Source organism: Drosophila suzukii, chromosome 3, assembly GCF_043229965.1.
Source record: "Drosophila suzukii chromosome 3, CBGP_Dsuzu_IsoJpt1.0, whole genome shotgun sequence".
NCBI lineage: Eukaryota > Metazoa > Arthropoda > Insecta > Diptera > Drosophilidae > Drosophila > Drosophila suzukii.
In genome coordinates this window covers 67,617,813-67,638,055 of record NC_092082.1, presented here as the reverse complement: position 1 = coordinate 67,638,055, position 20,243 = coordinate 67,617,813, and the positions used below count along the sequence as shown (strand labels likewise).

The 20,243-nt window shown below is 44.7% G+C and overlaps 7 protein-coding genes across 19 annotated transcripts; 5 read left to right on the top strand and 2 right to left on the bottom strand.

Annotated features, from left to right (window-relative positions):
* Positions 1-543: 543 nt before the first annotated feature.
* NijC (Ninjurin C) lies at positions 544-3,018 on the bottom strand. 9 transcript variants are annotated; one of them, XM_036816707.3, is made up of 4 exons: positions 2,737-3,018; positions 2,278-2,301; positions 1,737-1,913; positions 544-873 (listed from the first exon to the last, which is right to left on the bottom strand). In XM_036816707.3, the coding sequence occupies exons 1-4, from the start codon at positions 2,770-2,772 to the stop codon at positions 676-678; spliced, it is 435 nt and encodes a 144-aa protein (XP_036672602.2). In that variant the 5' UTR covers positions 2,773-3,018; the 3' UTR covers positions 544-675. The 9 variants fall into 9 exon arrangements, with proteins under 9 accessions (XP_036672602.2, XP_016927352.2, XP_065722371.1 ...); XM_036816706.3 differs by lacking the exon at positions 544-873 and adding an exon at positions 905-1,478 and having other exon boundaries at positions 2,737-3,016; XM_036816709.3 differs by lacking the exon at positions 544-873 and adding an exon at positions 905-1,189 and having other exon boundaries at positions 2,737-3,015.
* Positions 3,019-3,467: 449 nt separating this feature from the next.
* LOC108008082 (uncharacterized) lies at positions 3,468-4,057 on the top strand. The gene has a single exon (XM_017071872.4). It carries the CDS (start codon positions 3,589-3,591, stop codon positions 3,994-3,996), a length of 408 nt encoding a protein of 135 aa, XP_016927361.2. The 5' UTR covers positions 3,468-3,588; the 3' UTR covers positions 3,997-4,057.
* A 29-nt stretch (positions 4,058-4,086) lies between these two features.
* On the bottom strand, positions 4,087-6,599 carry Arp1 (Actin-related protein 1). The gene is made up of 6 exons (XM_017071869.4): positions 6,442-6,599; positions 5,600-5,664; positions 5,366-5,540; positions 5,155-5,306; positions 4,550-5,096; positions 4,087-4,486 (listed from the first exon to the last, which is right to left on the bottom strand). Exons 1-6 carry the CDS (start codon positions 6,487-6,489, stop codon positions 4,343-4,345), a joined length of 1,131 nt encoding a protein of 376 aa, XP_016927358.2. The 5' UTR covers positions 6,490-6,599; the 3' UTR covers positions 4,087-4,342.
* LOC108008081 (uncharacterized) lies at positions 5,663-6,568 on the top strand. The gene has a single exon (XM_036816623.3). It carries the CDS (start codon positions 5,762-5,764, stop codon positions 6,191-6,193), a length of 432 nt encoding a protein of 143 aa, XP_036672518.3. The 5' UTR covers positions 5,663-5,761; the 3' UTR covers positions 6,194-6,568.
* A 265-nt stretch (positions 6,600-6,864) lies between the features above and the next one.
* Su(fu) (suppressor of fused) lies at positions 6,865-8,469 on the top strand. The gene is made up of 2 exons (XM_065866297.2): positions 6,865-8,373; positions 8,444-8,469. The coding sequence occupies exon 1, from the start codon at positions 6,894-6,896 to the stop codon at positions 8,310-8,312; it is 1,419 nt and encodes a 472-aa protein (XP_065722369.2). The 5' UTR covers positions 6,865-6,893; the 3' UTR covers positions 8,313-8,373; positions 8,444-8,469.
* Positions 8,470-8,607: 138 nt separating this feature from the next.
* kar (monocarboxylate transporter 10-like protein kar) lies at positions 8,608-17,057 on the top strand. 2 transcript variants are annotated; one of them, XM_036816621.3, is made up of 5 exons: positions 8,608-9,129; positions 10,376-10,760; positions 14,415-14,779; positions 14,838-15,621; positions 16,049-16,642. In XM_036816621.3, exons 2-5 carry the CDS (start codon positions 10,412-10,414, stop codon positions 16,363-16,365), a joined length of 1,815 nt encoding a protein of 604 aa, XP_036672516.3. In that variant the 5' UTR covers positions 8,608-9,129; positions 10,376-10,411; the 3' UTR covers positions 16,366-16,642. The 2 variants fall into 2 exon arrangements, with proteins under 2 accessions (XP_036672516.3, XP_016927347.4); XM_017071858.4 differs by lacking the exon at positions 8,608-9,129 and adding an exon at positions 16,734-17,057 and having other exon boundaries at positions 16,049-16,153.
* Positions 17,058-17,645: 588 nt separating this feature from the next.
* On the top strand, positions 17,646-20,091 carry Cyp313a4 (Cytochrome P450 313a4). 4 transcript variants are annotated; one of them, XM_017071843.4, is made up of 7 exons: positions 17,646-17,891; positions 17,952-18,149; positions 18,201-18,386; positions 18,905-18,977; positions 19,021-19,147; positions 19,207-19,792; positions 19,856-20,091. In XM_017071843.4, the coding sequence occupies exons 1-7, from the start codon at positions 17,738-17,740 to the stop codon at positions 20,014-20,016; spliced, it is 1,485 nt and encodes a 494-aa protein (XP_016927332.3). In that variant the 5' UTR covers positions 17,646-17,737; the 3' UTR covers positions 20,017-20,091. The 4 variants fall into 4 exon arrangements, with proteins under 4 accessions (XP_016927332.3, XP_016927333.3, XP_070852782.1 ...); XM_017071844.4 differs by lacking the exons at positions 17,646-17,891; positions 17,952-18,149 and having other exon boundaries at positions 19,041-19,147; XM_070996681.1 differs by lacking the exons at positions 17,646-17,891; positions 17,952-18,149 and having other exon boundaries at positions 18,266-18,386; positions 18,882-18,977; positions 19,041-19,147.
* The last annotated feature ends 152 nt before the right edge of the window (positions 20,092-20,243 follow it).

Genomic DNA, 20,243 nt, shown 5'->3' with positions numbered 1-20,243 from the left:
ACCTATTGAATTTTCAAACCGCTAACCGCTAATAAGTTAATTTCTAACGCTATTAACTAGTTAAGAAGAACTACGAAATATACTTTTGAATTGGATTTTAAAATAAAAAATGGTTACTGGTGTTACTAAAATTTTACATTGCAATGGTATTTAAGACATTGGTTGATTGGTTGGTTTTCAGCGATTCAGCAACCAAAATTCTAAAATTTCTGTAAGTAACAATTCAGCAATCCAATCGCTTAGGGAATACCCCAAATGTAACGTGGCTTTTACTCTGAATTTTTGGCGCGGCGGTCAGACTGGCGCGAACTTATCGAATTCAAATTGTAAATTCGCGAGCTCAAAACGAAAGAATTCAAATTACAACTCACCTGTCGCCCGCTTCTGGGCGCGGCATCTTCACTAACTAATCAAATAAAACCCAATGGGGATACGTTAAATTTATGGCCTTCCAAATTATAGTCCACAAATAATTAAACAAAACTCTTTACAGCTAGCTCTGATCTGGTTAATCTGTGGTGTGATAATAAAACGCAGCTTACATTGTCTACATAAATTTGATTTTCTTGATAAAAATTGATATGTACAATGGTTCAAGTCTCTTTAAATAAAACTCTGAGGCTACGCCGATCATAGATGCCGAAAATATTGCTTAGATCTAGAGATCCCTGAAGTTTAGGGCTTCAGAAGCTTCACATCATCGCTGTGGGGAACCACCGGATCTATCCCAAAATTCATCTTCATAATGTCACAGAACACGGACAAGAATATAAAGGCATCTATAAAGTGGTTGATGGTGAAGCCCAGACTTCTGTCCTTGGGATTATGCATGTTGATCAGGGACTGAATGATCAGCAAAACTCCAGCAGCCACCTGTTTGCGAAGGTAAAAGAAAATGCAATGCTTTAACATCAATACATTTATTTATTCCGCTTAACAATCTAGGTGTACATTAGCCTTAAAATATATTATTTGGTGTAAATCGTTGGATTTCTAGTTTCTAGGGTGTCTTTTCATGCTGATACGAATACGAGTACTCTAGGCCGAAACCGGATATGATAACGTTCACCACGGATATTATAAACACGACCACCAAAATGACATCGTTCAGGATCACCGCCGCCGTCTGATCCTGCTCCCTGTTTATGTTGAGACTTCCGATGACCACAAACAGAATGCCCACCAAAAGCTGTCGAAATGGATAGGGAAAACGTTAGAACCGGATAGTAAGGACCTTCTGAAGACTTTATTCTTTTCTCTTCCCATCCCTCTTTCTAGTTCACATTGTTCAGAGAGTCGCCTTGTGGCGAGGGCAGTCGGTTATCAAAGGCCGAGATAAACAGATTTATCATCGTCGTGAAAAAGGCGAAACCCGTGCGGATATGGTTAATTATATTGGCCGACTGGTGAAACTCTGGCTGGTGTAACCGGCAGTCCCTCAGCAAACTCAGAGACAGGCTCAGCACGCCCGACAGAACCTACACAGAGAAAAACATAACAATATCAGTTCAATATTGTCATCTGGTTTTTAATTTAACTTTTACGGATCTACTTAAATTTCAAGGTACAATAAAGCTTTTCGAAACTGAATCTTTTTATAATGTTTATGTTTTTAAGGATCTTTCTAAAATCCATTCAAAAGATATCGAATTATTGAAAAATCGTTTATAATGTTTTTCTCTGTGCAGGACACGTAGAGAATCAGGATAAGTTGAGTGGCTTAAGTTATAGCTCACCTGCATCACTATAGATAGACTGATCAGGATCAGCATTAGCTTGTAGAACTGGTGCTGCTCGCCCACTTGGAGGATGTACTTTAGCTGGGAGGCATTAGCTGTTAGAAGAGCAATATCCAACATGCCCTGTGCAATCGTCTTTTTCGTAGCATACCGGTTGGCATCCATGGCTTTCAACTGAAATAGGTGGTGAAAAAATGAGAATTTATATTCAATAGAATAATAGTGTATGTCCGAAGGATACGTTTTCGAAGAAAGATGCCATGATGCCGGAGCAATAGTCCAATGGAAAGTGAACGACTATTGCAGTTTGAATTCAAAGTGACTTTTATCTTTTTGTCATTTATGTTAGATCTTGTGCTGATAAGAAAGCAGAACATCACAACTTGAGCTAATGAAAAAATAGGCATACAAAAAGGTTTACATTGGGGGCAAGGGTTAAAAAAATATGCACAGAGAAAAATTAAAGTATATTTTAAAGATAGAAAATTATTAAAATTGGATTTAATAGAAGGTAATTTTTTTAGGAATCATTTCGTACCTGCCAAGCATTTTTAATAGGTTTCTGCAAAAAACAAATGTGTTTACTAAACTACAAATAGCTACAAGGATAATTACTATCACATGGTATAAGTGTGTCATATAATTGTCATCACAATTAGAAAATCAATATGGGAACAAACAACTGGTGGGAATTAAAATGCTTTTTCGCACAGCTCATCGGAGTTTTAAGGTGCATAAGGCAAGCGAGTCGGGCACATATCATTTTTAAATTGCACGAACAGTCGGAGCAAAGACAACAACAACGACAATTACATGGACTGGCAATTACGGATGGGATTGAAATGGGGATATGGGTACGGAGGAGGTGTGCCTCATTCGCACGAATAAATAAATAATTCATGAACAGGGATATATGGTTAAGATCAAGGTCGTTCTGTGTGTGCTCGGAATATGGGGTATACCATACCTGAAGATGGACATAACTTTTTGTACTCACCTCATTTTCGTTAACCCGGTCCAAACCTGACGCCATTATGAATGAATCTTTGGGGTTTTATTTTCAATTTGAGCTTTGGTTTCGGTCACACACCGCTGGACTTTGTCTCACTTTTCAAGCCAAACAAAAGAACTCAAAAACGTTCAATTCAAGTTGTTTCGGTTTTCATTGTCTCCTCAAATTGGCAACACAATTGTTGATACTTGGAGCGGCGTTGTCGTGGAGACGGTTTGCTACACAACCAAACGATTAAACAACTGACGGCGCACTGAATTCGGAAATCCAGCCCAGAGAGTACAACCCGCGAGTGAGTCGGGCTTTCGGTACACTTGACCAGAAAGAGAGTGGGGCAAGCCGGAAAGAGTGTTTTCAAACGGACTAATGATAGTAGTTCGCTAAATGAAAAATGTATTGATTAAATTTAGGAATCACCCATTTATCCTTGCGGATATATGAATCAACACTACTTGGGCGTTGAAATATTTTTACAATGACATTGTAATGATTCAATATTTTGAAATATTCGGACGATTTTTTAAACGACCGATTTTATTTTTAGTTTATGATTTTAATGCCATTAATGCATACAAATTAAAAATAATATATTTAGGTTTAAAAAAAAAATCATACACATTCCTTAAAAAACTGATTTTCAAAATGTTCACTCCCAGATTTAATTAAATTTAGAAAACCAGTTCTAAAAATAGAGTAAAGTGTAGTAGGCTTGAAGTCAGCTGCTTTTGGTTTCTCCACAGAATATTACAATTTTGGAGAAGATTCCGTTAAAAGTTCTACAATCATTAGAAATAAATTAAAATATACTTTGTTTAAAGAATTACTCCAAACACAATCATGGAATTTCCCATACCAGAGGCCCAATACTGGGACGTTTCGAAGAAGTCCCAGAAAGATCGGCAAATGATTCGGAAGTTCGTTCCCGAAGCCGTCGATCTGGCCACTATAAGTCGCGGAGAGATTTACAGGATTGACACCTTCTATTTGGAGTGCCAGAAGTACAGGGATCATTATCGTGACCCCTACGGCAAGGTGCATTGTCCCCCATTCTTCCACTTGCACAAGGGAAAGTGCGGTATTAAGTTGGACCAGACCCTGGCCCAGATGACACAGGCGATTGCTGGAACAGTGGACCGCCAGCCAATAGTGTTTCCCCTGACTCCGAACAAGGGCATGTTTTTGGGCGGCAGCATTCCAATGGGGTCACATACATCCAAAATTGGCGTCACAAGCTATCTGAGATGACGTATTTGTATATACTTTATAGAACGAACATAAATGCTTATATGCTTTGGAAACTGTGAAAGAGTACCGTTTTTATCGTCATTTTCCTGGTTGGTTGCAACTTTTAATTTATTTTTTATGAGTGGGACCTGGGAATAATCATCCCCAAGTGTATTATAAATTTTAGTACTTTATTTTCTAGGCTGGGAAAGCAGTTTCAATAAATAGCATTTTAAATACTTTGCGCCCTTTATGCGTAAAACATACACACGTTTTAAATTTCTGGGAACTTGATGTTAGCTGACACAAGGATTTGATATACATTTTAATTAGCCTTTTACAAATGGCGTTTAAGCTAGTAAACACACTAAAAAGTCTTTCTGTGCACGGCTTTCTGACCCTCCTCCTCGTATTCCCGCTTCGAGATCCACATCTTCTTGAAAGTATCGAGCGAGGCTAAAATGGATCCGCCCATCCATGTGGAGTAGAGTCGTTCCTGAGGCGCGGCGATCTGTAACATGTACTCGCGTCTTAGGACTCCCTCAAAAAACTATGTTTGTTTATAAGTACTTACCCTGATCTTGAGATCCTTGGCCGAGTGCTTCTTCAGTTCGGACAGCAGGCGGTCGCCGAATCCCTTGAAAAGCGTGGAACCACCGGAGAGCACGATGTTCTGGTAGAGCATTTTCCTGAGATCCATATCCGACTTTTCGATTGAGTACATCAGAACGTCGTGTATGCCCTCGCACTCCTCGCCCAGGAGATCGGGCCGAAAGAGTACCTCCGGCGCCCTGAAGCGGGCAGGTCCAATCTCAAAGGTCTTGCCGTCGGGCAGCTTGTAGGCAAACTTCTCGGTCTCCACGGTTTCCTCCTTCTGTGGGTTGGTGGCCAGATAGCAGACTTTCTCCTTGATGGAGCGCACAATCTCAAATTCGGCGGTCGACCGGAAGTTAAAGCCCTCCCGGCGGATGAGTGTCTTCAGGTAGCGCGTCACATCGCGCCCGGCGATGTCCACGCGCATAATACTGTGAGGCATGGCGAATCCCTCGTAGATGGGAACCGCATGCGTCACACCGTCGCCGGAGTCGAGCACCACGCCAGTCACGCGTCCGGTAGCATAACTACAAATTAATGACAAAGTTAATACGATATGTATACTTCCTGGATTGCCATGCTTACAGACTGAGCACCGCCTGCATGGAGACAAAGAGCGCAGGTGCATTGATGCCTTCGAAGAAGAACTCGGCTGCCTTTTCGCGATTGCGACGCGGATTAAGCGGGGCTTCGGTTAGCAGCACGGGATGATCCTCCGTGAAGGTGGCTAGTTGTTCCTGGTTGATAAAATATACAGAGGTGATTAAGGAATATGGGGGATTGATGGCAACTTTACTTTGCTGTAAATGTAGCTCCATATCCGCTCCATGTCATTCCAGTCGGTGACGATGCCGTGCTCCATGGGATACCGGATGCTGAGCAGACCACGGTGCTCCTCCGCTTTGGGTCCAACAAATATGTCGCCCTCCAGGGCACCAGCCATCACCCGGACATGCTTGGGCCGACCAATGCTGCAGGATAAGGCATAAGTTGAAGGGTACTACGGGACATAAGGGTTTGGGGCACTTACTAATTGGGAAACCTGCATTTTGGAATGTGCTCACCAGCAAAGCCGGCCTTGATCACACCGGAGCCCTGTAACAAGTGATCGGAAAACATTTAGTTTGCTGTGAAACAACTTTTTGTAGATTTAAAATTACGGGCGAAAAACATTGATATCTAAATTGCAAACATGGAGTCCTATAATGTGCCGGAGGTGGATATGATGATGGTGTCCAAGAACTCGCAATACGAGCGGGAGTCGCTTCTAAAGTTTGCACCTCCCGTTGGACTGACCAACATCAGCTATGGCGGGATGTACAAGGTGGACTCGTTCTATCTGGAGTGCCAAAAGTACCGGGACCAGTTCCGCGACCCCTACAACAAGCTGCTCCGTCCCAAGATGTTCAGCACATACAGGGGCAAGTGTGGCATTAAGATAGATCCCGAACTGGAGCGCCTAAAGCGACCCGCTGCCTCGCATGTGGAGTCCATTCCGGTGGTCTATCCGATAGAGTACGGGCGTAAGATGGACTTCGACAGAGGCTTTCAGATGGAGGGCCGCAACAGCAGGGAGTCGGCCATCGCCCGCAGGTATCCGTGTGTACGTGTGCTGGGCAGGTAGAATGCTACTACGGGAACGATCCTATCAAAATTGCCAGTTGGACCTCCTTTTACTTCCAAAATAAGCCATCTTTGGCTAATGCCGAGTTCTTGTTTCGGGGATTAGTCATGTTGGCCATATGAAGACGGCTTGAAAGCTCGCGACAAAGGGACGGGGCGTAGGTGATGTCACTGTTTGCTGGCTAAAGAGCTATGAACTCGCGATTTGTCCAAAACCTCCAGGATTTCGAAGCTCCCACTTCCACTTACGTTATCTATGACGACGGGCTGGTTGACGACGACATCATAAGGCTCCATTTTGTGCGTTTTTCAAAATTTGCAAATTTTCTATTAGTTGGTCAACCTTAGGTGACCGTAGCTGGTTCGCAGAAATAAACCGCAGGTAAAAATATACCAAGGCGGTATATTCCAAGAGATCTCCCTAATATGCCTGAACCATAATTTACATTTGACATTTGACATGTCAAATAAGCGATTTTCCGTTGCGTGGGTTAATTTAAATAAAATAAATGTGTTTTCTGGAAAAACTTTAACGCCTTTTAGTGAAATTTGAAAAACTTAAAAATAAAGAAAAGCAAATGTCAAAACACTACATTCTGTACTTTACATCCCTGGTATATTTGAGATGCGGTATATTTTACTTTCTACCGGTGGTATTTTAAAACGGCATATATACTGTCATACTAATCTTACTGGATGAAATGGCCGATGCGAACTTGGACAAAAAACCGGAGGTGAAGCCTCCGCCGGGCCTTAAGGCCATCATAGACCACCTGGCCCAGGCGTATCCACAGCAGCCCAACCCGCTGCAGGTGACGACGCTGCTTAAATACTGGCTGGGTGGCCAGGATCCCCTGGACTACATCAGCATGTACAACTTCCCCGGCGATGCGGACAGGAACATTCCGCCGCACTGGCACTACATCAGCTTCGGGCTAAGTGACCTGCACGGCGACGAGCGCGTCCATCTGCGTGAGGAGGGCGCCACAAGGTCCGGCATGGGATTCGAACTGACTTTTCGCTTGGCCAAAACGGAGGCAGAGCTGAAGCAGCAGATCGAGAATCCGGAGAAGCCCCAACGACCGCCAACCTGGCCGGCAAACCTGCTGCAGGCAATCGGACGATACTGCTTTCAGACGGGCAACGGGCTGTGCTTCGGAGACAACATCCCGTGGCGCAAGAGCCTGGGAGGCAGTGCCACCTCAAAGTTGCAGAGTCTTCTGGTCGCCCAGGACCCGCAGTTGGGATGCATCGAGACGCCCACTGGCACAGTGGACTTCTGTCAGCTGGTCGGCGTCTTCGAAAACGAACTGGAGCAAGCCTCCCGTTGGAATGGACGCGGAGTGCTTAATTTTCTGCGCCAGGACGTGCAGACGGGCGGCGATTGGCTGGTGACCAACATGGACCGTCCGATGAGTGTGTTCGAGCTGTTCCCAGAGACCCTGCTCAACCTGCAGGACGACCTGGAGAAGCAGGGCTCCGATCTGGCCGGCGTCAATGCGGAGTTCACGTTTCGCGAGCTAAAGCCCACCAAGCAGTTGAAGCAGGAGGTGGACTTCCAGGCGCTGAGCGAGAAGTGCGCCAACGAGGAGAACAACCGCCCGCTGACGGAGACGCAAATGAAACGCGAGGAGCCGAGTTTCCCACAGTCCATGTCGATGAGCAGCAACTCGCTGCACAAGTCCTGTCCCCTGGACTTTCAGCCACAGGCACCCAACTGCATCTCGCTGGACGGCATTGAGATCACCCTGGCACCCGGCGTGGCCAAGTACCTGCTGCTGGCCATCAAGGATCGCATCCGGCACGGGCGTCACTTCACTTTCAAGGCCCAGCATTTGGCTCTAACGCTGGTGGCGGAAAGCGTGACCGGTTCGGCGGTCACTGTCAGCGAACCTTACGGAGTGCTGGGCTATTGGATACAGGTTCTGATACCCGACGAACTTGTGCCGCGTCTGATGGAGGACTTCCGCAGCGCGGGACTGGACGAGAACTGCGAGCCAAAGCAGAGGCTGGAGCTGGAGTGGCCCGATAAGAATCTGAAGCTGATCATCGACCAGCCGGAGCCCGTGCTGCCCAATATTCTACCCATGTCCCTCGACGCTGCTCCTCTGAAAATGTGAAGCTGTCGGGCGCTTAGCTAGTATTATTTTAATTTAATCGAATTGAATCTTCCACTAACAAGTAAGTTTTACATTTATACATATCACATCTAACACAATGAACGTGGCCTTTGCTCCCTGCCGGAGTTCAGTCAAAATATACATACCCAAAACCACTCGACGGGCCTTTGATCCGCGGATGAAGAGAGGAAGCGCCGGCGCCAGGAGCGAACAATTCGCCGGATGAGTCAAGTTGGGGTCAGTGTGTGGAGCATTGGGCATCGTCTTTGGTGGCTGCGGCGGATATGGCCACTTGCCGGTTGTGGAAGTCATCGCCACCAACTAAGCCACCAATTGATGGCACTGCGCAGTGGACAGCCGAATGCTTCAGTTTCTAATTCTGGGAATTGATCAATTAGAGGAGCATTTAATGAACATAAAATCCAGCCCATGATCATGTGATTTGCGAGGAACTGGACCGGGACCTGGAGAAGCTGCATCATCTGCCTGGCTGGGAAGCCGTTTGTGTCTGTCCATTGTCGCCGTTGCCTAGGTGAATTTTTGTTTACCGCAGAGAACGCCACCGCTGTGGTTTCGGTTGCTCTGCTTCTCTGATTAGGCGCCTCAAGTGAGCGAGCGATTTTTTGCAAAAACGGCTCGTGAAAAATAATTCAGTTTTCTTCATTCCGCCGCCGACGACGCAAGCGCTCGGTTGTGTGCTCGCTCGAGAGTTTCCACCCGCCCACTAATCACTCCTCGATTCGCGCTCGAGTGCCGCGCTGGATTCCTGGAGTCTTCAAGTGAATCGCAAGCCTTCGACTGGAATTCCGGCTTACAAGTACGTAGGGAAGGGGCTCCAAGGAGGGGGCTACTCACCGGCGGTTGCATAAGGGTGAATCCATCGACCGGTGACCTTCGATTTCGGCAGTGACCCCCGAGGGATTCGGTTGGGTGTCAGTGCGTCGTCATCGAGCGGACACGTGCACGCCGTTGATAGCGCCGACTTCTCCGATAGCCGTCAAGAACGAAAACGGTCGCAATTCTTTATATATTCTGGTGTGCGGTTCGCGGTTTCGCTATTGCGGTGCGCATTTTTCGGCTGCCCCGGGGCGGGAAAAAGAAAACGTTTGCAGAACAGACCGTTGCACTGAACCGCAGACGCAGACCACCTCGAACCCCCACACCCCATCACCAATCCATTCCGAGGTGCACTCGACAAGGGCATGCATAATCGAGAAATGCGACAAATTTCAGTTATCGCTTGTAATGCAATCTGTGTTCTGCGCAGCTTAAAAGTGCATTACAATGTTGCTGACCAGATATTCAGAGGGGAAATTGGAATCGAGCATGTCTCCACGACAACTAGGTGTATGTAACCTGAAAGTTATATCTGTGGATATTAATTTGAACCTGCTAGCTAATTAAACCCTAGATTGTTTTGGTTCTTTGTTTACTCAGCTCTGCAATCCGATCAGTCTTTTGGAATGTGACTGTAATTAAGGCTATCATAAGGGCAAATTTCATATAGATAAAATATAAAGACCTTTACTAGTTAGAAATGGTTACCTGTGGTTACGTTTTAAATAATAGGGTTTTTTAATAAAAAAGAAATGTTAAAAAAACACTTAGTGATTCCCTTGGTTTCTTAAAGTTCAAATGTCTAATAATCGTCTTGTGATAAGTGTAATTTTAATATAAGGATAGGCCTTTAAAAGTGTGATAAAAGGGCTAGTTTATTTCATGAACTTAATAGTCCCTTAAAATTATCAGCAGATAGAGATCTAATCTCTCTTTTAGTTTTAAAAGTAACTTTCGCTAAGATTCCACTCCCTCGAGAACTAAGTGCCTTTGTCTCCCGTTCAGTTGCATTCCGGATTGCCGACAATGTAAACTGCATTTTCATTTGCCGGAGGCGCAAATAGCGATAAACGTGTCCAAATATTTGGCTAGCCAATTCCGTCAGTCTGTGATTATTTTCCGGGATGGGGATTTCGGCAGGCGGCAGTCAACAGCATATTTGGGTGCAATGTGGCTGACTGATTACGGAGTGTGCAGCCCAATCAAAACTCTATGTATATTTGCAGGCAGCACCCCCAACACACCGATCCCAGCCAGAAGCCATGACCGAGAATGAACCGCTGAACGATGTGCAGAGCCAGGTGAACGCCCGCATCCTGCCCGCCGCCAATGGACACACCAACGGCCAGGTCCATGCCAATGGAAAGGATTCGATGAAGGCTCCTCCCCCGGTTCAGAATGGGAACGGGACACACATCGAAGCGCCCTGCTGTCGGGACATACACGGCAAGGAGCCTCCGGATGGGGGAGCCCGTGCCTGGTTGGTCATGGTGAGCGCCTTCCTCTGCAACGGCATCATCTTCGGATTCATCAACACATACGGCGTGATTCATTCGCTGCTGACGGAACGTCTCACCAAACTCGGCGACCCGGAGGCCTCCAGCAAGGCGGGTAAGTCTGACACACGGCTCTCTTACATCCCCTCAAGAATCCGACAGCAATTTGTCCATAATCCCATCAGCCCGCGGCAAATTAATTCTGAATTTATGTGCCAGTTGCTGGCGTTGATTGTAATTATGCAGGCAGGGCAAATGAGATTAGATGGGAACTGGACAGTTGTTTTCCAGGCCACTATCTGTTTCAGCACGGACCTGCCCAACCTCCATAAAACAAATCATATTTCTGGCCTTTGATTGCAGGCCGGGGGGCCTCTGACTCTTCTTCGGAAAAAAGCCTAGAGGCTCATCCAAAACGAACAATAAAATTGCATTGTTAAAGATAATATTTACAACTCTGACTTGCATACCTATAGATTGTATTATCAGCTTTTAAAATTACCTTGGAAATGTAGAAGAGACTGTATGTTGCCGAATTTAAATTTGATTACGCTTTGACGCAATTGGCAATGAATTGCCGAAACGTTCAATATTACTTAAGAAAGTTTTTATTCAGATTTATTTTCGCTGTATTTCGAATCTAACGGGCATTCGAACATGCCTCTGTTTCTCTGGTGGGCTTTCGGGTTCAATAAAACGTAGTAGTACGTAGTACGGAGTGACGATATAGGAATCCAACGTACCGACGTCAAGTGAATTAAATTGCTAAAAGTTGATTGGATCACAAAGCATTATTCAACAGCCTTCGAGTGCGAAGAGCGAAAAGGCGGCGACGTCAAGACTTCGCGCAGAGGAGTCGCGTAGAGTTGGAGCGGAAAATCCAGAGCGTTCTCCGGCTGGAGTGGATCGTTTTTTGGCAGCTCAACATGGCCAGCGGGAAAAGCCACTCCAAACCAGACGCAACTGCTTTGTGGGGATTGCAATTCCCAACCAGAGTTCACTGCATTAGCGATTGTTTATCAAGGTTTGCTGCCGGCCGGCATTACGCATACGCAGCGTGGGGCGGCATCGCATTGGGGGCACAGCCGGCGCTTTTAAGACAAGCTGGAGAACTGAAGAACTGGCCGGCGGACGGCAGAAGACAAAAGCAAATTGCACCCGCCACTGACCCAGTTACTTGGTCGGCCGGCGCTGCCGGGGAAGCCCCTCAAGTGCTCCGCCTGACAGCGATCCTCCGCCGAGCTATAGGCTACGTACATCTAGGGCTAAGACTAGAGCTTGAGCCAAGACTAGCTGGCAGTTCCGCAATATGATTAAAACCTGACGTAATCCGAACCCGAGCTCTGTGTGCCATATTTTCCCCACTTTTATCGCGGTGTCGATTCATCAATTAATTGTCAGCCTCTGTCAATTATACACCTCCATGGGCACATCACAGCGACTTAGTGGAGCTTAATAAGCGGTGGCCCATTGGTTCATCCGTGTGGATCGGAGGTCAAGATCAATCACACCATCGGCTGCCAATCCTTTGCAATCCCCTTGCAAATTGCGTCAGATATTGCATGATATCGAATCGGGTTGCCATCTATGCATGAATATGAGGCATACTAAAAATATTCCGATCTATTTTCGAAGCCAGACGCCAGCGGTGCCATGTAAATCGGCAGCGTCCCTTCCGTTGGGATTCTTTTTTAGATTTTTGGCACCGGGTACTACGGGTATTATCTAATGGCTCTCTTCGCATCTCTCGGTCGGATTGGCATTGACTGGCAGTGAAGAGAGAATCACCGTTTGTGGCATTGACATTGACTACTGCCCGCCTCTGGCCGAGATTGCGGGAGAATTATTCTGCGCATGTGGGGGAGAGTTACGAACGTGCCATCTCACGGCCCCATTCCTCAGTTAGCCGTGTCTCAGCGAATGGTCGATAAATATCCATGAAGCATCCAGAGTGGGTCAAGTTCTATTTTGGGTTAGTGCGCTGCAGTTTTGTTAAAGCTCATTAAAGATCTATATTTGCCATTTACTTGTTCCTATATAATATGCGCAGACTTAAAGGCATTTATTATTTGATAACCTTTAATTAAATAAATTAATTATTAAAAAATAATAAATGGAAACATATGAACATCGGGGGTTAAAGGTCAAGGGAGGTTAGCTCCGGTTGCTTATAAGCAATTCCCATGAATGGTATACGCATCGCTTTTGAAAAACCATCTCAAGCACTTCACAACGTAGATTGTGACAATAAATTCGGACCGTCACGCGAGCTGAATCGAATGCTTATCTCTAGTTCCGGCGTACAATAGTATTTGATATTCCCCGCGATTGGAACTACTAAATCGCTTTGTTTAGGGTACCATCATAACTCTATAAATACAGTGTAGTACTGTAAAATTGTAACAATTACAACAATCTTGATGGTTCCAATTTCGTTGAAAAAAAATCTGGGGTGTCAAAGAAATCTATTTGAGCGGAATTTGGGGAAATGTACCCCGAGTTTCGCCAAAACACATTTTTGTGACACCCTCGAATAAAACCATCACTAAACTTTAAACACAGTGAAATAATATTAAATGTTAACAGTTACAATAAGCGGAATAGGTCAAATTTTATACAAAATTAGATTGGTTTCGCCATCCGGACTTTCACCCGCTACCTGTTTCGGTCCACAGTCCATGTCCCAGACAATGGACCAAAGCCGCTGGAGAGGCTGCAGCTGCACATCTGGCAGAGAGGCGCCCGCAGAGACGCAGACCTTATCAGAGCATTAGATCATCTTTGCAGGCGGGAAACAAAGAATTAACCCGGTTCTGTCAATCGAACATCAATTTGAAGTGCCAAAGTAGAACAAGCGAAAGTGTTTACGCGACGAAAACAATTGGATTCCACCACTTCTGATCGCAAAGTTCAGCGGAAAATTATTGACTACGAAAATCAAATCTTTAAGCGGCAACCGACAAGATGCGTAAAATCCTCGCTCCCGCCAACCGCCGACGGATCGGGTTTCCCGGTCGCGCTCTTGTTGACGCAGTAGAGCATCCACCTGGAAGTTGCAACGAAACACCTGGGACTGTGGCCAATATCCAGGCTTTTATGGGATCGCCTCACTTCACAATCAACCGCAAGTGCGTGAGATTCGATTTGTCAAATGAAATGGGTATTGGTCCGAGTCGTTCGAGCAGACAGTTGGTCAGCAAGTTTGCGAAAGAGGAGATGACTCATAAATATATTTTAACAAGTATATGTTTAATTTCTGCTTTTTTAAATATTCTGACAAGTAAAAGTTATCCAGATCCAGATCTTCATTGAAAAAAAAAAAATTTAAAGATATAAGCCTTTTTTATAACTCAATGATTTTTTTATTATATATCTCTATCTGAAAATACAGTCAATAATTCATAAAATAAAAAGTAAACAAAAGCTCATGAGCATACAATAATAACCATTGTAATAACAAACGGGCAAGAAAACTAAATATTGCTTCAAGAGATTATAAGTTGTAAACATTGCACTGCATACAAATATAAATATATATATTTTGATTATCTTTACGTAAAAATAAAGGAATTTAATATTTCCATAGGAGATTTGTAATCAGGTCAACATTTTATTGTAAGAGCTGTGTTTAAGAAACCACACCTAAGAGTGTCCATAACGCATATTGTTTTCATACGGACTATTTTATTTAATCTCATGAGTGCTGATATGAATTTTAATCTTTACAACAATATACAATAATTTGAACGGAACCCTTCCTCCATTGCAGCTCTGATTGGAGCCCTGGCCATCGGCACCACATTCCTCTTCTCCACAATGGCCGGCTGCCTCACGGACAAGATTGGACTGCGGCTGACCACATTCGCAGGCGGAGTCCTCTCGGCAGGAGGACTGCTGCTTTCCTCGTTCTGCACCGAGAACATCGGCGCCCTGTACTTCACCTACGGGATCATGTTTGGCCTGGGAGCGGCCCTCGCCTACACGCCCACACTGGCCATCCTTGGCCACTACTTCAAGCGCTACCTGGGCAAGGTGAGTGGCTTCGTGACCGCCGGCTCCAGCGTTTTCACTGTGATACTGCCGCCCTGTCTGGACAAGCTACTGGCCAGCTATGGTCTGGAGGGGACTCTTAGGGTAAGTGGATTATATAGCTTATTGATACTTAACACTAATTGATTTCCCGATTTTCCAGATAATGAGCCTCGTATCCGCCTTCATTATCGTCTGCTCCTTCGTTTACAAGCCACTGCATCCGCCACCAGAGCCGCCCAAAAAGAAGCCAGGAAGATCTCGCTTTAACCTCTTCATGCGCTCTATTATAAATGTGGAGATCTGGAAGAAAAAGCGCTTCGTCATCTGGGCTCTGTGCGTGCCTCTTGCACTGTTCGGATATTTTGTGCCCTATGTGCACATGATGCAGTTCGTGAAAACCACTTTTCCGGGCGAGGATGTCAACCTACCGGTCATGTGTATCGGCATCACTTCCGGCATCGGACGCCTGATCTTCGGCGTTATTGCTGATATGCCGGGTGTGAACCGCATGTACCTGCAGCAACTGTCGCTGGTGTCCATTGGCCTGGTCACCCTGCTCCTGCCCCTGACCAACTCCTATGTGGTCCTCGTCTCGTTCACCCTGGTCATGGGTCTCTTTGATGGCTGCTTCATCTCGCTGCTGGGACCGATTGCCTACGAGATCTGTGGTCCTTCGGGTGCCACGCAGGCAATTGGATTCCTGCTGGGCCTTAGCTCCATTCCGCTTACAGTGGGACCACCAGTGGCAGGCATGATCTTCGACAGCACGAATTCCTACACACTGCCTCTGATCCTCGCAGGACTGCCCCCACTGCTGGGCTCCTCGTTACTATTCCTGATCAAGTGCGTCAAGGAGGAGGAGAACGGAGTCAGTGCGCCGCGAGCTGTGGTCCTGGCCAACGGTGATATCGAGATTGCCGGCAACGGCCATTATCAGTCGGGTGGTGAGTTTTTATTGTTTAAGTATAAACATAAACATAATATATAATTACATTTATTTCAAAATTACTTTTCTTTTTAAAACCCAAATTCAAAATACCAAGCTCTGAGTAGATGATGAATCAGCAACATCGCAATATGAATCAGACCAATAAAATCTCTCAATGCTGCACAGAATATTAAATCCGATTAGATTTCTAGCTAAAATTGTTGTTTTCTGTATAAAAGAGCTTTTATAACTAAGAGCTTCTTGATAAAGGGTGACCTAGTTTCAATTTAAAGGAAAGAATATTTTTGTTTATTTTGACTAACAAGCTATTATGGAATTTTCGAATACTATTAGTAAATTACTTGTTAATGATAAGAAGTTCACTTCAGCTTATCGTTTATTATTTCAATGTGGTAATGCAATTTTTTGTTTGCTCCTTGCAGGCACCAAGTCCAGCACGCCGTTGATGGGTGCCACTAACGGTGTCCATGGAAGTGGAGGAGCGGCTCCAACGATCCAGAGCAACGGACACGTGGACAATGGAACTGGTGCGTACCCCGACTCGCCTTGGCCTAGCCCCACTTGCATCTCAGACTCTGCCGCCTGCGACCATCCCAGTAGCTCGCTTCACACTAACCCGGGCCCTCTGCTGCCCAGCTGCTCACACACTGCCCTGCTGGGTGGGGCCTCCAGCCCCAGCATGTCCCTGCCCCTGACTGACGACCCCAAGAGGCGTCGCTATAACTATTCCATATACTAACCCACACACTGCCTAGTTGCTAGCTTTCTCTGCTTCGCCTGCTGTAAGCCCTTTCTTGGGTACTTTGCCTTCTTGGTGTGGAACGAGTTTGTAATCGAATAGCATGACTAAGACGCACTGCTGACATCCCCACATTCCACATCCCTCGTTTCTAACCCAGCACCTGCATCCCTTGCACCACGTACTCCCATTCCCATTTCCTTCAATTGCTTTGTAGATCGTAAGCCTCATCGACTGGGACGTGCTGTAAATAAATGCCAGCTTATGTCGCATATAACTCGCTGACTGTTTCGGAGTCGTTGCATGGGCAGGCTCGAATTGCTCGACCAGAAACCACATTCAACTGTATTATCCTGTGCATCTTTCAGGGAAACTCGCCGTGACCAACGGATCGGCGTCGTAGAGAGACAGTCGTCGCACTAACTCAAAATTCCACAAAACTTTCGAAATGAATTGCAAAGTTCTGCCATTTTCAGCTGTAATCTCGCCGTCAGAGCCCGCAGCTTAGCCAGCGCAAAATCGAGGTGTTCATTCTTTATATAAACCATAGCTCATCGGATCGGTTGAGATGCCTGTGCGCTTCTTCTATCCTTCATACGTGCATAATATACCTAGGCTAAGGAGAATTCGGAAACCAAATAAACATAATATTTTAATTTTTAATAAATAATACACGGAATAAGAATCCTAAATTGACTTTGTATTCTCGTGTTGATATACCGTAATTTTAACAAATTTGAAGGGCAGAAAAAATGGGGATTACTATACGATTTTTATAAATATTGTTGAATCATAATCCCCGCATCGATTACTGACTGATTGTTTTTTATCTGTGAATGGTTCAATGGTTCCGTAGTACGCCTAATTGAGGGGTTGTTGTACCATTAATTAACCATACCGTATTGAAATATATATGTCACTGGTTTTTACCACCTGTGCAATGCCGATATCATCTCAGTTCAGAAGATGCGTTCGGTTATACAACGCAATAGTAAGCACCCCCAGATCGGAATCGATCAGGGAAGTAGCGGGTGGTCGTTGCCCAATTCGCATTCTTTAAGTGTTTGGCATGTCACCACCCGCCATTAGTCAAAATTATAGCAAATTTGTATGCGCGTCAAAACTCTGTGTGCGGTTCATTGGGTCTTCACCCGTAGCCCCGTATCTCTTTCTTTCTTTCGATAGGATAGGTCGATCGCTGAGCACTACGCGTGACAATAGATCGATCGATCCCAAAGCAGGCAGCACGTCCGGCCTTTAAAAAGTCGATTGGATAAAATTGGGTAATCAAACTGTTGGCGCACTTCAAACCGATCGGTCGAAAATTGTTAGGGAACGGATTACAATTCGCGATAGTGCATAAGGATTAACCATGCTGACCTGGACGTTATGGAGTGGATTACTGTTCCTGCTGTGGTTGTACTTTCTGTGGAGCCGGCGCAGATTTTATCTGCTCACTCTCAAGATTCCGGGTCCACTTGGATATCCTATTCTGGGCATGGCCCACTGGCTGATGCGCAGAGAAGGTTGGATAAATGTTGGATTATTCTCCCGATCGGAATATTAATTTTAGTGTACGTGCGCAGATATACTTAATTCGTTCGGGTGCTTTCTGGACAAGCACGGCCCGACAATATATTCGTGGCTGGGACCTATTCCCTTCCTGATTGTCAGTGACCCCCAGGTTGTGCAGGACATCTTCACATCGCCCCACTGCGTCAACAAGGGTATCATTTACAAGGCGGTGGACGATGGAGCGGGCATTGGACTGTTCAGCATGAATGGTGTGTGTTTGGGATTGAGTATGGTAGTTACTTAAGTGTGGACTTGTGTAGATCCCCGGTGGAGCATCCATCGAAAACTGCTGAACCCCGCATTTGGTCACAAGGTTCTACTCAGCTTCCTTCCCACTTTCAACCGGGAGACGGCAATACTTCTGGATCAACTCAAGCCGTTGCAGGACGATGGAGAGAAGGATGTCATTCCATTGCTGCAGAGGTTTACCCTGGGCATAGCCACCCGTGAGTATAGCAAATCGTTTATTGGGATAAAAAATAAATAATAAATAATAAATAAATACAGATCAGTAAAAGTGAATTAAACTATTTAATCATAATAAGTAATATTTACGATCTAATAATTTAAAACAGTTTTTTTTAACTCTAAAAAAAACATACATTTGAATGAATAACATTTGGTTGACCAACTGCAAAGGTACCAAAAAATTTTCAGGACTTTACCTGTATCACAGTTTTAAGAAAATCGTTGTCAAAGTACCACAGCTAAGCCACTGTAATTAATCTGTAAAAAGTGCCTAAAAATCTAAAATTTTACACTTTTCATACGATGAAAAGTTTCAAAGTTTAGGACAGGAAACTATAAGTAAAATCCTTTTAGATTTTGTAGCGTTTAACCTTGGTTCATGAAAAGTTCAGGATTTTTTCGACCTGTTCTATCAGAAATTGTCTCCTAAATGATAGTCTACATTTCAAAAATCGAATTTAACAAATTTAAAGATCCGAAAAATATGTGTCATTAGAAACAACCATGGGCAGCGATGTCAAGGACGAGGAGAACTTCAGGAGTAACTCGCTGCTGGGCAGATACCAATGGTGAGTAATGACTTGCACCCGGACAGCTTCTATCCATTAATAGTATATTGGAAACCATGACAGATATGTGCTTCTCGCCGTGGCTCAACAGCCGATTCTTGCGCCAGCTGGCGGGAATAGAATCCCACTACTACCAGGCTAAGACTGAAATTCGCCAGTTCATTAGAAAGGTAAATACAGAACCCTGCACCGTTGATAAACAAATAAATTAATGATTAATACCTTTCAGATTATTAAAAAAAAGTTGGCCGATGACGAAAGGAAAACACTACCTGCCATCCAATCCAAAGACAAAAATATATTTCTCAATCTCGCCACAGATTTGCTGAGACGGGGAGTCTTTACCCTGAAAAATGTTGAGGATGAGTCGAATATTATTGTCTTTGGCGCTTTTGAGACAACCGCTAATGCCGTGTACTACACCCTGATGCTGCTGGCCATGTTTCCCCAATATCAGGAGAGGGCCTTTGAGGAGATTAAAGCCATGTTCCCTAACACCGGAGACTTTGATGTGTCCTATGCCGACACTCAGGAGATGGTGTATCTGGATCTGATTCTCAACGAATCGATGAGAGTCATACCCCCGGTTCCTGTTGTATCCCGACAAACCTCGCAGGACCTGCAGCTGTCGAACGGAATAGTGGTTCCTCAGGGAGTGCAGATCGCTATCGACATCTTCCACATGCACAGAAGCAAAAAGATTTGGGGCCCAGATGCGGAAACCTTTAACCCAGATCATTTCTTACCCGACAATATTCGGGACAAACATCCCTACGCCTACATACCCTTCACCAAGGGAATTAGAAATTGCATAGGTAACTTATAACTAAAGCTAATTTTGTAGATTTTGTAATTATAACAATACTTTAAAATTTTAGGTTGGAGATATGCTTTGATATCGGCTAAAGTTACGCTAGCCAAATTATTGAGGAACTATAGGTTTTCAACGAGCTTTCCGTTTGAAGATCTTTATTTTGTTGAAGATATAACAATGAAGCTGAAAACTGTGCCACTGTTGGAGCTCCAAAAGCGAAATTAAAGTTTTATAGAATTAAGGAAAAAAATAAAAAAAATAATATTGTTAATTTGTTAAACAAATTCGTAATGTTTTTATCTTTGTCGGAGCATATTTATTTATCCTAGTAAAAGGTCGGTATCAATTCAATCAATAAAAGATTTACAATTCCTGACCGAAATCGTACAAAGGAAATTGATTATTTCCTAGTCCTAATTTTAAATTTTTCAATGCACTGTCTAACTTTTCTC

What these genes read in the sequence shown, in the direction of transcription:
- Arp1 (XM_017071869.4), bottom strand. Translation starts at nt 6,489, where the DNA reads ATGGAGCCTTATGATGTCGTCGTCAACCAGCCCGTCGTCATAGATAAC. An exon ending in AAATGCAGGTTTCCCAATTA is followed by an intron (nt 5,541 to 5,599) that starts GTAAGTGCCCCA and finishes CTTATCCTGCAG; the next exon opens with CATTGGTCGGCCCAAGCATG. An exon ending in CCAAGGATCTCAAGATCAGG is followed by an intron (nt 4,487 to 4,549) that starts GTAAGTACTTAT and finishes TACATGTTACAG; the next exon opens with ATCGCCGCGCCTCAGGAACG.
- Cyp313a4 (XM_017071843.4), top strand. Translation starts at nt 17,738, where the DNA reads ATGCTGACCTGGACGTTATGGAGTGGATTACTGTTCCTGCTGTGGTTG. An exon ending in TGGACTGTTCAGCATGAATG is followed by an intron (nt 18,150 to 18,200) that starts GTGTGTGTTTGG and finishes GGACTTGTGTAG; the next exon opens with ATCCCCGGTGGAGCATCCAT. An exon ending in TTCGCCAGTTCATTAGAAAG is followed by an intron (nt 19,148 to 19,206) that starts GTAAATACAGAA and finishes AATACCTTTCAG; the next exon opens with ATTATTAAAAAAAAGTTGGC.
- NijC (XM_036816706.3), bottom strand. Translation starts at nt 2,772, where the DNA reads ATGGCGTCAGGTTTGGACCGGGTTAACGAAAATGAG. An exon ending in ACCGGGTTAACGAAAATGAG is followed by an intron (nt 2,302 to 2,736) that starts GTGAGTACAAAA and finishes TGTTTTTTGCAG; the next exon opens with AAACCTATTAAAAATGCTTG. An exon ending in CTATTAAAAATGCTTGGCAG is followed by an intron (nt 1,914 to 2,277) that starts GTACGAAATGAT and finishes CACCTATTTCAG; the next exon opens with TTGAAAGCCATGGATGCCAA.
- LOC108008081 (XM_036816623.3), top strand. Translation starts at nt 5,762, where the DNA reads ATGGAGTCCTATAATGTGCCGGAGGTGGATATGATGATGGTGTCCAAG.
- kar (XM_036816621.3), top strand. Translation starts at nt 10,412, where the DNA reads ATGACCGAGAATGAACCGCTGAACGATGTGCAGAGCCAGGTGAACGCC. An exon ending in GTCTGGAGGGGACTCTTAGG is followed by an intron (nt 14,780 to 14,837) that starts GTAAGTGGATTA and finishes CCGATTTTCCAG; the next exon opens with ATAATGAGCCTCGTATCCGC. An exon ending in CGGCCATTATCAGTCGGGTG is followed by an intron (nt 15,622 to 16,048) that starts GTGAGTTTTTAT and finishes TGCTCCTTGCAG; the next exon opens with GCACCAAGTCCAGCACGCCG.
- LOC108008082 (XM_017071872.4), top strand. Translation starts at nt 3,589, where the DNA reads ATGGAATTTCCCATACCAGAGGCCCAATACTGGGACGTTTCGAAGAAG.